The sequence below is a fragment of the Salvelinus sp. IW2-2015 genome, linkage group LG37, assembly GCF_002910315.2.
Source record: "Salvelinus sp. IW2-2015 linkage group LG37, ASM291031v2, whole genome shotgun sequence".
NCBI lineage: Eukaryota > Metazoa > Chordata > Actinopteri > Salmoniformes > Salmonidae > Salvelinus > Salvelinus sp. IW2-2015.
In genome coordinates, this window is record NC_036876.1 from 8,491,178 (window position 1) to 8,510,070 (window position 18,893).

The 18,893-nt window shown below is 42.6% G+C and overlaps 1 protein-coding gene across 2 annotated transcripts in view; it reads right to left on the bottom strand.

Moving 5' to 3' along the window:
• Window positions 1–902: 902 nt before the first annotated feature.
• Window positions 903–18,893, bottom strand: part of LOC111960274 (inactive ubiquitin carboxyl-terminal hydrolase 53) — a 67,736-nt gene continuing 49,745 nt past the window's right edge. For both annotated transcript variants that reach the window (XM_023982195.2, XM_070437926.1), the window contains exons 13-17: window positions 14,144–14,972; window positions 12,919–12,986; window positions 5,801–5,867; window positions 4,801–5,582; window positions 903–4,559 (exon numbers count right to left, since the gene is read on the bottom strand). In XM_023982195.2, coding sequence (XP_023837963.1) covers window positions 4,483–4,559; window positions 4,801–5,582; window positions 5,801–5,867; window positions 12,919–12,986; window positions 14,144–14,972 — 1,823 coding nt within the window. In that variant the 3' untranslated portion in view covers window positions 903–4,482. The remainder of the gene's footprint in view (window positions 4,560–4,800; window positions 5,583–5,800; window positions 5,868–12,918; window positions 12,987–14,143; window positions 14,973–18,893) is intronic.

An 18,893-nucleotide genomic window follows, 5' to 3' on the forward strand; every position in this document is an offset into this window, starting at 1 on the left:
TTGCACAATTGGTGGCTGACTAAATACTTTTGTGCCCCACTGTAAATGTAATATTTCCTTTTTTTTTTATACATTTGCAAAAATGTATAAAAAACGTGTGTACATTGAAGGGGATGGGGAACTATTTAATAAATTTTATAACAATGCTGTAACGTAACAAAATGTCAAGGGGTATGAATACTTTTTGAATGCACTATGTCCTCTCTGGACTTCCGTAATAGCCTGTTGAATTTGCAAGATAACTTTTCTTTCATTTTGATTTCAGCACAAATTAAAATGTGGAACTGACTTGCCCATTGATTGATGCTTCATTATCTCAATGAAGAGTTCGGCGTTCGACTAGCCACGTGCGACATGCCTGTGCATTTACAAGCCTGCTGGAGTTAGTGGAAGGCAGACGAGCATTATCACCTTCGTAGAACAGATGAAGCCTGAGCTGGAATGGGAAGCTAACTGAAGCTGGCTAGCTTTAGAAAACCCTGAATAGATCTAACTTTCTTCGTAGTATACCCCTCTGGAGAAAGGAGACATTATTGGTACACACCCTTTGTATATATGTTGTCCACATCCGGTGGCGTACCATAACCTCCTCCATGCAGTAGATGGCAGCAGAGCTTCAGGTTTCCAAGCCTCCATGGCTAAACCTTTTGTGCTCCATATATCACAACTCAGCTTCCCGTTTACTCTTACAATACAATGTATAACTTCATATAGGGTGTTCAATTGCATTTACCCTAATCTCTCACGGACAGACATATCCATAAAATATAGTACTTTACATAAGATTTTGTTTTGCAGAGATTACATTTACCCCAAGTAGGCTTTTTATTTACATTAATGTCATGAGAATAACTTAAAATTGTGAAAATTTCATGGTTTAAAATAAAATGTGTAGACAATGCTATGGTTAAATAAAATGGTTTATTAAACAATTTTTAATCAATAAAAATGAAATCAAATGTTATAAAAGCAGTTTTGTACAAATAATGGCTCCTATTTCAACTCCTCTCGACATAGAAAAATAGAAAAGGCACTGTGCAGTGAAGTCTGCCGAGCAATATATAAAACATATTTGACAACAGAAATAATAATAAACATAACTTTTTACAGCATCACTAGCCAATGTGATCATCTCTGGGGGTGAAGCTAGAACAATACCTGTGGAAAAGCAGGCCTTTTCTACCTCATAATCCATTACTCAATCCATTCTTGAGGTTTAGGCTTAAGAGTTAAACCAACAGACATCAGTCAAATTCATATGTCAAATACTTACCAGTTTGAGATGGGCTTGATTTAGCTTGGAGTTTGGACTTTTGGAACAAATTCTATTGGTTCCATTGTATGGGGAAAACGAAATGAAACACACCTAAAGTATTTGACACATGTATTTGACCCAGGAGTAGAAGACAAATATATAGAAACATGGTTTGACCTAACATACCTTTAACATACTACCCAGTATGGACAGGAGCAACATTAAAAAGAGCAGACGAAGAAGCTTATATCTGGAAAGGAGTGTGAGACACAATGTACTGCGATCCMAACTAGGGATAGAAAACAAATGTTTACGAAAATTAGCGATTCTTATTGGACAAGTCTGGTTAGTCCCTCCCCACTTCGGCCGTTTGCTTCCTAMTGAATACACAGTTAAAAAGGCAGATAACATACTGTGCCAGTGCCAATGCCAATGAATTGAGACGCTTCTCTCCTAACAATCACTACTCGCATTCAACCTCGGACCAGAACAGATTCACCAAACACCCGGTGCCTCTGTGGCCACATGAGGGGACCCTTGGGATCCATTTTAAAGTAGTGCTACGAACCGGGACTATTGGACTTTATTGGGGTTAAAACATCTTCCCCCCCKAAAAAGTTAACATTTACACTTAATTTACACTAGCTCTAATGCAAGAGTAGCAATGGTTTTTGATGACGTCATTAATTAATCAAACAGACCTGAGCCACACATCAGGCTGTCACGCCCGGCACGGAACAATGCAACCAACAACAGTTTAAACAATCTATGGCCTAACAGCATCACTATCAGCAATAGCCTAGCGATAAGTGACACATCAAAAGGTGTCAGTAGGCCGCCAATCATAACCAAAAACACAACCATTAAAATGTACAACTATTACTTCCCATTGCAAACATTTTATCACGTTAAGCACACAAAGTAACCAGTGATCTAAAGTTTAAATGCAACAATGTTTCACACGCATATTTTCAAAGTGATAGCTAGCAACACGCGAGCTGCAAAAAAAAGTGACACTCAACAAACTATGAAAATGTGAAACTTAACTTCTTGTTAAAAAAAAATTCTTGAAGGGTGATGTTAACCCAGAAAAAACATCCTCCTCGATAACTTGTGGCTGCAGCCACTGCACACGGCAACAAAAGCTGGCTAGACCGTGGGAAAACCAGGCTACTGCTCATACTATCAGGAGTGAAGTGTCCTAGGCCTTTGAGAAAGCGGAAGTTTAAAACAATACTGTAAAAACGGTCCTACCCAGTCAAAATGTGATTAGTTGATTTCCCTGTCACTGTTGAATGGCAGATGTCTAGTTTCTGAGGGCCTAACCATGGCTGGCTTAGCTAGCAAAATATTTCTCCTCAGAGACCACCAAAGAAAAATCTAGATTTAGTATTTTTTTCTCTTCATTGTTAAACGTTCCCTTTCCAGCACAAACTGAAGAGATGAAATCAGAATATAATTTAAATTATAGAAAATATTATTTATACTAATTTKTAAAATATAAAATAATACATCATTTTATAAATCTTCCCCATCTGGCTCTTACGAAAACAATGGACGAGCGTACACTAGGGCTGTGACGGTCATGGAATTTTCAATGACGGCAATTGGCCAGCCAAATAAGTCTCTGTAATAACATTAGAACAGCCAAAAAAATCATATATATTTTTTAGATGCACATTTTCTCTGCTCCTGACTGCATGTGCTGCCATATAAATAGAATGAATAGAACAGGTGTCCCCATTCAAGTCAATTATTGCATAATGGGTGGACTGGGGGTGAGTGTACGCATAGCAGAGAAGGAAGAGGAAGTGAGAAATCCCACTTTCACATTTGTTTTAAATGGAAGTCAAGGAACTAAGTAGACCAGACCCAGGTGCTATTGCATTGGTGTCTATGGGAGAGCCACCCCCTTAAGTAGACAGGAACTGATAAAAAAAGAATCTATGATAAATGGCCTGAGTGAACCACCTTCATTCATCCACAATCTTTGCCCATAGGAGCAAAGTAGGAAGTAAAAATATATGTATTATATATCTTCAACCTAGAGTACCTATCAATGTGTTGTGATTTGTTGATTCAACTCAACTTGACATTACAAAAAATACATTTCATTGCATGAGTCACATTTGAATGAACAATCTACATAACCATTGAAAATATTGCATCACAATACCAGGCAGCCATTGAGTGTACCCATGAGCTTACCAGTCAAATTGCCAGGATTAGAGGTTCCAAGCCTGGTCTATTCATTCTATTTCTATGTGTGCTGCGTTGCATAGGCACCACCTTACTTGTTTCAGCAAGGAGCAACCAAGTTTCATCACGTTGTTAAGAGTCCATATTACCATAGAAAGGGACTCAACTGCACCAATGCCCAGCCGTCCCATCTTCTGTTCGTTTGCAAATGTATATATTTTTTTTTTTACAGTTATGAAGGTTATTTTATTATCATGACAGTCTTAATCCATAACCGTTGGTCACATAGTTAAACGGTAATTGTGCCAGCCCTAGTGTCCACAAACTGAAAAATCTTATTCCATGAATGAATCCATACTGAAGCCAAAAACTAAAAACCTGCTCAAGGCTTATTTACCTCACCCTGTGCATTGTTACATAGGCAGAAGTAGCACAGTAACCYTATAACACTTAAATTAGCATAATTCCAGAAAGAAATACAAGCATTCCAATGATTATCTGCGTAAATTGTAAATGGGTTAGAGACGGGTTATTGTCATTGTTACGGGTATTGTATTTGATAATCTCTTAAGGGGAAAAAGTGGCTTTGTGGGAGACATTCTGTGATTCAACTCAGTGGATGACCTTGGAAGTAAGTTCGAGGAGGTCCCTGCGTTGACCAATAACCATCCTAGGTTTAGATCCTCTTTCGGTAGTTTTTGGGGCTTTCTACTGTGCAAATCCACAATTACTGCAGCTGCCATCTAGTGGCCACAATCACAATGGTACTAAGATTGCTCTGCAGAAAGACTGTTCTGCAGGGGTGGCGCAAGACTCCTGTGACTACTGCTGAACTGAAAAGTACTCTTCAGACTAGTTGTTACTGCCTTTGGGAGTTYCCAATCTCTTTGGCATTCCAGATTCATGTTTGACTTCTGATATGAGATCTGTACAAATAAGCATCACCGTAAGAAGGTCTCAAAACTTGTAGGAGGAGATGATTGTTTTAACTGTGGCTTTCGTACCAGGCCCTTCAACAGGAGTTTCTATCATAGAAACCCATGTTCATCAAGTCCTTTGGGTGTTACAGGATTCCATTTTGCAGTATGTTTACTGGTGGAGTAACCTGCAAAAGACCAGAGACATAGATTAGAACACACAAAGAAAACACTATCCACCACTGTAATAGACTTTAATGAAAGTTCTGGTCCTTTTGTAACATTTATTGATGACAAACAAATCTATAGCAGGAACATGCTTTTACTTTGGCCATTCACAAATGGTGAAGTGGGTATGACCACAAACAATTAGGGCTCCAAGTGTTTCCCACGTCCTGTGGCAAATTATCTACAGACAATTCCATTTACCTAATTCAGGCCGGCTCTTGGGGGGCTCTGCAGGTTGGGCCTCAGGGATGGGGAGCCACCCATCTCCCAGGTCGCTCTCACCAGACGACGCGTGTTGTTCCCCACCTTTAGTGTCCGTGTATAGGGTGGACCTCTGGTGGTACTTGGCCCGGTATGTGTCCGTCATACAGTTGTCCACAGAGAAGTATGTGGTGGGGAGGACCATGGGGAGAACCATCCCCCGTGCGATCGGGGAGTCTAGGTCATCCATGTCGTCCCCTGGCCTTGGGCTGGGGAACCTCTCCTCTCCACTCTCACTGGCCGACAGATCGTTCCGGTCCTGGTCCGACGAGCCTGACTTGGAGCTTGCATCAGACGAGAGCTTGTGCTCGGGGGGCGTCTCGATCCACCTGTGGAGGGTGGTGTGGGAGAGGGACGGGATCGGACCATTTTTGCTCTCGTTCCGGGGGCTTGTCCGGGAGGGCTCTTGGAGCTGGTGAGTGCGGAAGCCTGACTGGTCTGTCGATCGGTGGGCGTAAGTCTTTGGGGGGAGAGGCGGGGCTAGGTTATGGTAATGAGGTTGGGGGGAGGGTTCTCTGGGGACCAGTGGCCTGGTCTCTTCCTGTTCGGAGAAGGGCCCGGTGAGGTTGTCGGAGCTGTTCCACTCAGAGCTGCTGGTCTTGGCCAGGTATGGGGGAAAGGGGCTGACCGGGCTGGGGCTGCCATCGACGTTATCCTCCTGCTCATCATCCATACCGTCCCTCCTCTCCAGAATTCCAGGCGTATATCGGAAGGCTCGTCTTCTGTTGCAGGGAGAAAYAAAAAAAAATAGACATCAATGAAACAGTCTATCCAGAATAAGATTGCATACTTTATCACTAGCATCAGTACTGGTACTTCAAATGGGTGAATAGCAGAGACCAATCTTTGGAATCTTTACTCTATATCCAGTTTACAGATCAAATAATCAAAGAAACAACCCTTTCACTCAACTGTAAGTAGTACAATAACCATGCTTTACCTTTGTAATCTTGGACTCAATTTGAGATGTGCATCTTGCAGGTCTGGAGACTTTGTTGGGTGTTCACCTGGAAGATAAGAATAAGTTCATTTGATTTTGTAGATTGCTACTACTTTTCTACAGCTACACAAACAAGACTGCCCTATTCCGAATCAAGTACTCAAAATMACTTTTTAAAATACATTTTCAACCCTTAACCTCACTGACACACAACCACAAAAAATTATGTGACTCTGCTCTGATTCCATGTTTGAACAGACTCACAGTATTTTCCTGCCTGTCTCTAGCACAGACATGTTATCTAACTTGGTTGTGGGCCTAGCCCYGTGCTGGGGGAGGATGCATCAAAGTAGAGAGGCAGTCTGGTAGAGTGCCTTTGGCCCCCATGTACCACTGTCTGATCCGGCATGAGTGAGGCCAAGGCCCCTCAGAGAAAGCTAAAGTCCAAAGCCCAGGCCAATCTGCTAGCCTTTAGGCTAATGATGCTAATTCTTGCTAATGCAAAGTGAGGACTTCAACCCAGTGGGGAGAGGGGGATAGGGGGCAAGGGTCGTACCCTGAACCGAGGGGGGTGGTGGTGTGACAGGCAGAGGGTGCCCAGCATCTGGACTTTCTGCACCTTGCAGATTTAGGCCCCAGTGGCAGAGCCTGACCCAGTGAGCTATGTCAACAAAGCAAGTGACAAGCAGATTAAATAGGGAGCCATCAGTGGTAGTGGGACAGTTGCAGAGAAGGGCATGACCACGATTAAAAGAAACTAGGGCAAGAAAGTCGGGCCATGTCATGTTTACCTTTCATGTCATTGCAAAGAGACGTGTGTCAATATAACCTCTAAGGCCCTTGGGCTCTCACAGGAAGTGTGGCTAAAAGTTTATGGTTGAAAAATGTGCATCATTTTATACGGCTTAGGCTGTCTGTGATGTGTAAGCATACTCGGCTTTCACCCTCTCACCTTTTCCTTTTTTTTGTGCTCTCCGCAGGAGCATTGCCGGCTAAAACCCTTCAGCTGGCATGCATTTATTACGCTGGGATCTGACTTTTTTTCTCTCCCTCTCAACGCTGCGTGCTTTTATGTCGCTAAGTCCGTGTGGCGATTCTCAATTTGATGCTATTCATTTTCAATTTTGGCACGCAACCATAACAATATCAATACGAAAACAAAGTGGGTTGCAGTTTACAGCCCTCCACTACATTTCTTCTTACCGTAGCAAATCCTCTCTTCTTTACAGTCGTGTCGGCTGTTGCCGAGAGAACCAGAGGGACTGGGGAGCATTGCTGTTGTGTAACAAAGAGCAAGGCAGCTGCGGCTCTCCGGTTAGAGAAATGCCTCTAACCAGATCCCAAAATGGTTCAGACACCGGCAATCCGATTACCATCAAATCGATGGTTGAATAATCTCTTAAGTGGTTAACGGCAGAGTTGGGGTCACTCTGATAGTTTTACAACTATAAGCATTAGAGACCAACAACTTAATTGATGTATACCTCTGTAATACGGTGCATTAACAAAGTCATGTGTTATTGTTCCATCTCTTCGCACTTAGGGGCACAACAAGTTCAACAGTATAGTTCAGAAACTGTGTTGCTAACAGTGGCGTTAAGTTGCTAATGCTGCCATAAGAAACAACATGGATAAGCTTGTGTCCCTATGAATCAAAACCGATAATACGGTTTCTGCAGTAAGAAAAATACACATTTCCGCACAACGAGAAAGCATATTTTGAATATGCTTCTTTGGTTCAACACTGTAAAAATAAACGTGTTTTACTGGATGAATCCAAAAGAGCACACACTTTGAAACCCAGTTATGCCAGGTGTACACTACTTTCAAAATCCTAACATCGCTGAGCCGCTCACATTTAACAACCGTCTTTCCTGTTGTTTTTTTGTTGTCTTGCCAACGTAGTGGTGCGCARACTAAACGATATGGTACAAATGGGTGTCACACACTCCAAGATTCTTCACGTGGTCGTGAGGATTCTCCATACCATGCTCTCTTGCAAAAACAATGTGATGATGTCATTAGATTGTTAACGTAGCTAGAACGAGCTGTGGCCCTAGTGAACAATAACAAGAATAACATCTTCCTGAATCATTATAATTAGATTTTTTCAGAGTGAATACAATTGCACTAAAATTGTTTATTTTTTMTATTATTTTATTGATATTTTTTGTATGTTTGAGTATTTTCTTGTTAATACCTGTGTTTTGTTTTGTTAGACATTTTTGATGTAGCAATGTAAGTTGATTTTTCTATTATGAATAATAATTGTAATTCTATAAAAAAAAWWAAAWAAAAAAATGAGCTGTGGCTCAAAAGCAGCCTCATAAATGTTTTCAGTCAGACATTCACGCTTGCCATACAGAGTTTAAATATCTAGCGAACATTTTGAACTGAATAACATTGCTTGTGAACGCATACTAGTAGTAGTTGTCGCTTCTGCTCGAGAGTGGGCAACGACATTGTCTCCGATCTCAAAAACCTGTTTGGGACAGCCAAATCGGGGCCAAAATCATGTAGTGTACACCCAGCTTTACTGTCTTTGATAGAATATGGCCTCTGGTGTTTGTGTACATAATATTTAGTGTTCCAGTGGTGATTTTAATACYAAGATACTGTTTCTGTGGACAAAAATCACTGATGCCACTGATCCCATTTCAGTGAATGGGACTATCCTGAGCAGTCGAAAGGACACCTGTCAATCAAATCAACATCTTACTAATCACATTGTTTCAAAACTCTATGATCATAGCTCAGCATCTATATAGGAGCTTCAGGTTACTTACCAAATATCTCAAGTGGTGTCACAAACTCCAACCTCTCCCAGTTATGAAAAATTATAAAAGCAGAATTTAAGAGCTTTTTGAACGTCTTAAATAGCTGTGTTGAAGCAACTAAATGAAACAACTTCAGACGTTTCAATTTCAAGATTGCCGAGTCAAGATTTGTAGAGCTCAGGGTTTTCTGCTGATCTGCAGTCCTTCAAATTCCTTGACATCAATCATACTTGCATTCACACTACCTATTCAGTTTTCGTGCGAATCAATTATGGGGAGGAGAAAAAGAGAACCATGGCAAAAAATGTAGAGCCTTTTGACAAGTTTAAATTCGATCTGATGGTACATCTGAGTAATCAGAGGACCCAAAATCTGTCGAGAGTATTTATTGACATCTAAAGATAGTTCCTTTTCCAGCTTGAAACTGGATAAGACACTGATCAGAGGGATGTAACTCAAGCTGGTGTGGATGGCAGGGATCCAAAGATATCAGATCTCACAAGCGAATGCAAAGCAAATTCACACTTTTAAATTAATCGATCAGTTCTCTGGGGTGTCAACTCCACATTTACTTAGGCAGACAGTTTGTTAAAATGCTGACAATCTAACCAATTATTCATTTCAAAGTCATTACGAATTTCATAAATACAATAGTTATTAACCCCAATGCCTGTTCATATTGTTGAATATTGAAAATATTGACACTTTTTTTATTAAATCGTCTCATCACTCAACATAATCCACCCACTCGGTATGGCTTATGGGWGTGCTGATAGGACCCCAGTCTGAGAACATCAAGCCGAAAGGTGCTATATAAATTTGGACTCTATCCCAGGGCATTAACACGAAGTTTAACACATCAGTCACAGGCTTGTTAAGTGGTGTCAATGGGCTTTCTAAGCCTGGGAGCGTGGGAGCATTAGAACCCAGCTCCCAACTCGCTGAGTCATAGGTTTCGTCCCAAATGCCACCCTATTCCCTAAATATTCCACTACTTTTGAACGGGGCCCATAGAGCTCTGGTCAAAAGAAGTGCACTGTATYGGGAACAGGGTGTCATTTTGGATGCGCATTAGACCAAAGTACAGTAACATAACACAGGACTGAGAAAGAAATCCTTCTCGGAATCTGCTTTATGTCAATAATTTCCATGAATTTAATATAGGTTTATCTATTTACTATCTTCATTAAAATGTGAGAGATTTGGTAGCTGACATGACTGGATAATTGTTTGAAATTAATATGCAGAAGAGTCCTATTAAGCTTTTGAGAACATGGAAATGCTTTGGTTGTGCTTGGTTACCCATTGGGAGCCAAAGGCACTCTTTCCATCTAAACAGGCTGAGGCAGCAGAGCCAAGGCGTGCTCTCAAAAGCAGTGGGCGCACACACACAAAGGCATGCCTTAAGTCTTAGACACACTAATACACGCCACCACAAATGCTTGAACACAACGACGTTAACTTCATTGAGGGGTTGGGTTAAACGCGGAAGACACATTTCAGTTGAAGGCATTCAGTTGTACAACTGACTAGGTATCCCCCTTTAATATTATAAAATTGTTGTTTGCTCAAAACATTCTGTCTTTCACAGACAAATTAACACCTATATAGCAATAATTTGTCAGCCTTGATAAATAGAGACAGTTTGTGTCTTGGTGACAGAGGTTGGTGCATGTAGGTGTTCATTTGATGTAGTTTGACACTGTACAATATGGCTTTCATTGTGAATGAAACAGGTTGATATTCTGAGGAAGGAGAAGGGGGGGTCATATTCAGTAAGTGTTAGCGATGTTGTGCTAACACGATAGCAAAACAAGAAATTAGCACGGCAGAGTGTGTGTCTATGCCTCCAGTCGAGTGTCTGGGGAACCACGGGAGCCAATCGGAGTAAATCAAGCGATAGCATGATTTACTGCTTGGATACAGCCATTTGAAGCGGTTGGACTTTCCACCCATCTCCCAGCAGCCTTGACCTTTCGAAGCCCTCACACAGACAGAATGCCTTCTCTAAAGGCATTCTATCCATTTTAGCACCCTGTGGTTAGGCTGGCATCTCGGCAACAAAAACACAATGTAACGCTGTCATTTAGCTGGGCAAAGTCTGGACGGCTGTTCCAGAAGAGATCTAGACATAACATCCATATTCTCTACTTTTATGACTGTTGTTTGTAGACGTAACACTATATCCAGACAAAACAAAGGTTTGTTGTTTATAAAATGGTGTTTACTATTTACGTCTGTACTGAATCCTGGCCAGCTTTGATCTTAAAAAGTATTTTAGCCTCTAATGGACCTCTGGAATCTGCAGCGCAGCCCGGGCTCACAGCTGAACTCCTGCCAAATTGAATTCAAAAACATTTGCTGGAGCTTGTCAATACAATTTGCAAATGGCGGGGAGTAGAGGCAACAGCCCTGGCTCAAATAGGGTGACTCAAATATCGAACACCCAGGTTATCAACAAGTCAGCCTTCCTAAAAAGTTATCATATAAATAGTTGGAAAATTGGAAAGATCTGACATTTTGTTACAGATTATATATCACCGGAAGCCAAGAACACAGCAATCAATCAAAGTGGTGCCCGAACAATGAAATAAATTGATTCTCTTGTAGACCTACTGTGTGTGCAATAAGCTAATACAATTGTGAAGGCATTAAAATACGATTTAATTGATCCCCACTGTTTTAAATCAAACTGCTCAAAATGACAGATCCAGAAAAAAATTACCTAAGGGGGATCAGAAATCACAGCAGTCATAAATACATCAAGGCTTCAAAAGTGTTTGTTTCCTTGCCAGGGAGTGTTTCCACATGGATTGCTCTGCTCTGCACACACAGACGCTCACAGGCCAGACATAAAACACAACCCTTTTCCGCTTCGATTAGTCAGCTCACCAGACTTACGTAAAACCAACCCACCGTCCCGCTGTTCTAAACACTGATGTTTGAGACCTCGCATTCACCCCATTTGTTGTTATTGAGAAGAAAGGACAAAATAAAAGGAGGGGAGGGGGAAAAGTATGGTGCCACAGAAAATGGCATTTTATTTATGTGTGTGTGAATGCCACCTTCTGACAGGCCGGGTCATGGCATTTTCTGCCCGGCTGGGCACAGCTGGGAGGCACCCATGAGCTCGCTCATCATTCCTGCTCTGTAAGGACAAACTCCACAGACAATTCTGAGAATCGGTGACGGGTGTTTAAAAGGGCTGCCGTAGATTGGAGCATTACAAAACAAATCTATTTTTCTCTCTTGGAATGGATGGTTCAGACAGTGGGAACGTGATGAAAAACAGATACAGTATGTGAGGGGTGGCCGAGCGGAGAGCCCTCCTGCTGCTATTCATATCAACTAATCTCCCTCTATCTTGTCTGGGTGGTAAAATAGCTAGTTGTAAACCTGACTTGTATTTATTTGTTTTTTGTACTAAAAGCTTGTTGCCTTCAATCAGACACAGGAGTTATTGATTAGTTTGTAAGATTTGTTCCACTTCTCTTTGAAACTGGGTGCCTAGGTGTTAAGTGTTAAAAATGACCTTGCAAATTAAGGGTTAAGTGTTAAAATACCGGATACATTGATATTCACCCCTCTCCTTACCACTTTTCAGGCCCATACATGCATTGTTCAGGGCAGAACACATCATATTACTCTCTGTGCACTGCAAAGCACACATGAACTTTGCTCTGGAAAAGAACCGGTCCAGTAAATGAGAAACCAATCCCACGTGTACTTCCATAACAAATCGCCACCATTGGGCTCTAACCTTTGCACAACTGATGGGACCATAAATCAAGGAAATTACAGAGTGGTGTTTCTTAATATCTCTAGACTTTATACTGCACAATAAACATCTCGGGGGGCAAAACTATTTCACTTCTGAAGCACATAATGACAAAGATTATCATTCTCTGATAATGACCGCAACAGAGTCTATTTTCCCTCCATATCAGACACATTGGGTTAAGCGACTGACAGAGAAGTATATTTCCTACCATCGGAAAGTTTCAGCTGCCTATTCTGAGGAGGAGTGAGGGCCGAAAGGTAACTGGCACAAAACATCATGGGAGGCAGGACAACTAACGGTGAATTTCCACAAAGGATTAACCCCAATGTTTAACACAGTTTCCTTAGAATAACATCAGTGTGTATACACCAGTCGAACATCGGTGTCAGTCAAAAAGCAGCAGAAGTTACTTACCACCATGGAGTGGGATGAAGTTGCCCCTAGATAATGATATTGGGAGTGTGTTGCATTTTCTCCACTAATAGTTAAGGTTTGGATTGGGGGAGGTGAKGCTGATCCTAGATCTGTACCTAGGGGAAACTTTACCCTGTAGTACTTACCATAGGAGAAGGAGGAGTGCAAGATGTGGGCCTTGGAGTCGTCACCTCTCCGGTGAGAGAAAGGGTCCCTGAAATATACAAATTGWGTCAAACGCTGACGCCACATGACAAAGGCCTTTCTATGCATGTCCCTTTGTATGGTGTCTCTCCGCATGCAGGTTTTCCCCCCAACTGACCTTTTAAAGAGATTAAGTTGGATCTAAACTGCTAGCGTAAACACAGAAATCCACTTTACTCCATACTACTTTGTTCTGTATATGATTTATTGTGGAGTTATACGATACTAATCCACCAAAAACAGCTTTTTTCTTTTGGTAAATGTATGGCTCACATCCATTTCTCTTCTCGGCTGGTGCATTGATGAATTTGGGAGACTGAGAAAAGTCAATACTTATTGTGCCCAGCAGTGGAGCACTGAATCGTAGGATGCCAATACAATAGCTACAGTGTTTAGATACAGTTTCACTATCACCTCTTAAAATCAACTAGCAATGAAGTTCAGAGATCTAAAGAGAGGATCTATATTAAAGCCTTAGTGAGATTTCACTTACAGATTTGTACATGGATTTCTATATAGTCATTATCAAATCAAAGTTTATTGGTGATGTACACAGATTTGCATTTGTTATAGCAAGTGCAGCAAAATGCTTATGTTACTAGCTCCAACAGTMCAATAGAATGTTAAATAGAAATTAATACTAGTCATTAAGACCCATAGTCTTAATACTGACTCATAAAAAAACAGATCATTATTCACTCCCAACATATTGAGCAATGTATTTATATTGTATATTAATGTTTGTTATATACATTGGGATGAATTAACKTATTTAACTATGTTGTTATAATGGAAACACCACTGTCAGGAGACATTGGCTTGCACTGGTTAGACCMGTTTCGGCCATTGACTGGCTGTCCCTCTTGGGAGGAGAGCAGTCGTCAGCTAGTTGGGATCATCGCCAAACAAGACACCCTGCCGAGACGACAAATGACGACCCTAGTACAATAACGTTGGCAGATTCTGCTCCATGTGTACTTACGTAAAAAATCTCTTACTCTATTTTTAGAATMAGTTGTTTTCACCGTTTAATTATTCAGAAATGGCAGCGATTTTGACTCTCAGTCGAATCATAACACGAGTGACAAAGAGATTATAGCTGGAGGAAGGCAGCGACAGCGTTTGACTTGGAACTGTTTGAGACAAAAAAATAACACTCCTGTTTACCTTGTCAGGTGTACCTCAGGTATGGGCCTCAGCTCTTTGGACATAAAGTTCTCCACCACGGGTGAGTCCAGGTTGGCCGAGCCGTTGCTAAGCCGCTCGCTGCTCTCGTATCCTGACTCTGTGCGCTGGATCTTCCAGTTGTCGCTGCGCACCTTTAGTGTGTCTGCCATCACAGTGGTGCCCTTTGACCTGTCCTTGCCCTCCGACTCCACCGAACTGCGGCTGCCGCCCGTTTCAGGACGCTGCTCGTCCTCATAGATGGTCATCAGGCTCTTGGGCTTGTGCTCTTCACGCCCACCCCATGTGAAGTCCCGGTCCCTGTCTTTTTCGTTGGGGTGTGACGTCCTCTCCTGGCTGGAAGGTCTCCGGTGGGGGCTGTGCTCCCGGCGCTCGTGACCCCTTCCACCACCACCACTACCACCACTACCACCACCACCGCTTATCACACTATCCACGTTTAGCACCTCACGCATGGGCTTCCATGGCCGACTGGGCCTGCTGCTACTACTGCTGCTGCTGGAGCTGGAGTTGTCATTACGGCTGCCCTCCCGGCTGCTGTCTGTGTCATAGCCGTTGGAGAGCTGCTCCAGTCTCCGGCTGTAATGGCCGCCACCGAAGCCCCTACTGCTGGGAGGGGCTGGTTGTACCTGGACCCTGGAGTGGGAGCGAGGAGGCCCCTCGTGTGAGGAGGACCTGCCGCCAAAGTGGGGGGTCCTCTCTGTCTTGGTGGGCCCTTTGCCCTGGCTGGCGTACAGGTGCGTATCCAGGTACTGCTTGAAGCCATTCTCCGGTGGGGAGGCGGAGCGTGAGTACCTCTCTGGGATTGGATCTGAATGAAAGGATTTTATGAGAATTTGTTCAAGTGGTTTAGGAGGATATGTGCAGTGTGTGGGTACATGTTTTGTAAGGACATTGTCCTAGAGGTASGTCTGCTACTTAAGAGGATGTGGAAAAGCTTTTTCTACAGGTTTTGCTGTACATATATGAAGGAAAAAACAATCAAGATAATTTACCCTAGAGCTTAAACTGCTGTTCTTGCTTGTAGGCTAGAATGAGGTAGAAAGCATCTAGCAAAACCTATTTGGAGCTTCATTGCAAGAAGTTATTATTCTATATGACATTAAATTATCGTGTTTTTCTTACAAAATGGGAAAAAATAAACACTGGGAAAGAATAAACACGTTGGGTGACATTACGCCAAGGCTTGACGGAAAAGATGATGCAAACAAAACCCCATCAATTAATCTGAGGCCAAAGTAGGGTGGGAGGAGAGAAGTGGGTGGTTTAATGGTCTAAATAACCTTTTCTGGTTGAGGTCYCTAGGAAAGTCACTTTTTTTGCAGGGCTAATTCTGATTCCAACATTGCACTCGAGCTGGCGTAGTATCCAAACTGCCGCCTGTAATGCCAAATGCCAGTAGATTGTGACACGTTGCCAAGTGCAGCAACTGACTTTCAATGCCATTCCAACCCAAGACACAGGGTTTGCTAAGGAAGACAGCAGGGGCGTAGTGTGGGATGTGAACAATGGGGTTGTGGTGAAGTMTACTGTAGGGACATACAGTACCCGTCAAAAGTTTGGACACACTTACTCATTCAATGGGTTTTCTTTATTTTTACTATTTTCTACATTGTAGAATAATAGTGAACACATCAAAAAACAAAACACTTTTTTTGAAAGTGTTAAACAAATCCAAATCTATTTTATATTTGAGATTCTTCAAAGTAGCCACCCTTTGCCTTGATGATAGCTTTGCACACTCTTGGCATTCTCTCAACCAGCTTCATGAGGCAGTCAACTGGAATGCATTTCAATTAACAGGAGTACCTTGTAAAAAGTAAATTATTGGAATTTCTTTCCTTAATGCCTTTGAGCATATCAGTTGTGTTGTGACAAGGTAGGGGTAGAATACAGCCCTATTTGGTAAAAGGCCAAGTCCATATTATGGCAATAACAGCTCAAACAAGCAAAGAGAAATGACAGTCCATCATTACTTTGAGACATGAAGGTCAGTCAATGTGAAAATGTCAAGAACTATAAAAACGTTTATTCAAGTGCAGTCGCAAAAACCATCAAGCGCTATAATGAAACTGGCTCTAATTAGGACCGCATCAGGAAAGGAAGACCCTGAGTTACCTCTGCCGCTGAGGACAAGGCCAAGTTCATTAGAGTTGCCAGCCTCAGATTGCAGCCCAAATAAATGCTTCAGAGTTCAAGTAACAGACACAACATCAACTGTTCAGAGGAGACTGCGTGAATCAGGCCTTCATGATGGAATTGCTGAAAAGAAACCACTACTAAAGAACACAAACAAGAAGAAGAGACTTGCTTGGGCCAAGAAACATGAGCAATGGACATTAGACCMCTGGAAATCTGTCCTTTGGTCTGATGAGTCCAAATTTGAGATTTTTGGTTTCAACCGCCGTGTCTTTGTGAGACATAGAGTAGACGAACGGATGATCTCCGCATGTGTGGTTCCCACCGTGAAGCATGGAGGTGGTGTGATGGTGCTTCGCTGGTGATACTGTCAGCAATTTATTTAGAATTCAAGCACACTTAACTAGCATGGCTWCCACAGCATTCTGCAGRGATACGCCATCCCACCTGGTTTGCACTTAGTGGGACTATCATTTGTTATTCAACAGGACAATGACCCAACACACCTGCAGGCTGTGTAAGGGCTATTTGACCAAGAAGGGGAGTGATGGTTTAGTAAGATGGCGCCYAAGAGGATGGCTGACGTTTTACATGCCCGTAACCAATTGTGCTATTTTGATTGTTTTTTTGCATTGTTTGTAACTTATTTTTTTAAACTTATTTTGTACATAATGTTGCTGCTWCCGTCTCTTATGACCGAAAATAACTTCTGAACTGYGATTACTCACCACGAACTGGAAGAAGCTTTTTCCTTTAACGAGTCCGACGAGAAAGATATACTGCTCTCRCACGAACAGGTCCAGATTKATTTGCGTGAAGAAAAGATGGATTAAAAGAGGARGCAGATCAGGCTACCTTTTGAGAATCCGTAGYCGAGCGAGTAAACTCCCACTGCCATCAATTCTACTTGCTAACATGCAATCATTGGAAAATTAAATTGATGATCTAAGATTATCCTACCAACGGGACATTAAAAACTGTAATATCTTAGGTTTCACCGAGACGTGGATGAGCAACGACACGGATAACATAGAGATGGAGGGATTTTCAATGCACCGGCAGAACAGAGAAGCTACGTCTGGCAAGACGAGGGGTGGGAGTGTGCGTCTTTTTGTAAATAACAGCTGGTGCGTYATGTCTAAAATGAAAGAAGTCTCGAGGTATTGCTCGCCTGAGGTAGAGTGTCTTATGATAAGCTGTAGACCACACTATCTACCAAGAGAGTTCTCATCTATATTAAGACCACACTKAACTAACTCTGTAAGGCCATTAGCAAACAAGAAAACGCTCACCCAGAGGCGGCGCTCCTAGTGGCCGGGGACTTAAATCAGTTTTGCTACATTTTTACCAGCATGTCACGTGCAACCAGAGGGAAAAAAACTGTAGACCACCTTTACTCCACACACAAAAATGCATACAAAGCTCTCCCCCGCCCTCCATTTGGAAAATCTGACAATGATTATATTCTCCGGATTCCTGCTTACAAGCAAAAACTAAAGCAGGAAGTACCAGTGACTCGCTCAATATGAAAGTGGTCAGATGACGCGAATGCTACGCTACAAGACTGTTTTGCTAGCACAGACTGGAATATGTTCCGGGATTCATCCAACGGCATTGAGCAGTATTCCACCCCAGTCATCGGCTTCATCAATAAGTGCATCAATGATTTCATCCCCACAGTGACCGTACGTACATATCCCAACCATAAGCCATGGATTACAGGCAACATCTGCATCGAGCTAGAGGCTAGAGCTGCCGCCTTCAAGTAGCGGGACACTAATCCGGACGCCTATAAGAAATCCTGCTTTGCCCTCAGAGGAACCATCAAACAAGGAAAGCGTCAATACAGGATCAAAATTGACCTCTGACGCTTGTCGGATGTGTCAGGGCTTGAAAACTATTACGGACTACAAAGGGAAACACAGACGCGAGCTGCTCAGTGACGGGAGCCTACCAGACAAGCTAAATMCCTTTTATGCTCACTTCGAGGCAAGCAACACTGAAGCATGCACGAGAGCACCAGCTGTTCTGGATGACTTTGTGATAATGCTCCCGGAWACCCTAGACCCACTCCAATTCGCATACCGCCCCAACAGATCCACAGATGACGCAATCTCAATCGCCCTCCACACTACCCTTTCCCACCTGGACAAAAGGAATACCTATGTGAGAATGCTGTTCATTGACTACAGCTCAGTGTTCAACACCATAGTGCCCACYAAGCTCATCACTAAGCTAAGGATCCTGGGACTAAACACCTKCCTCTGCAACTGGATCCTGTACTTCCAGACGGGCCGCCCCCAGGTAGTAAGGGTAGGCKGCAACACGTCTGCCGCGCTGATCCTCAACACTGGGGCRCCTCAGGGGTGTGTACTTAGTTCCCTCCTGTACTCCCTGTTCACCCACGTCTGCATGGCCAAACATGACTCCAACAAAATCATTACGTTTGCAACYATGAGACAGCCTATAGGGAGGTCAGAGAACTGYCAGTGTGGTGCAAGGACAACAACCTCTCCCTCAATGTGAGCAAGATAAAAGGAGCTGATCGTGGACTACAGGAAAAGGCAGGCCGAACAGGCCCCCATTAACATCA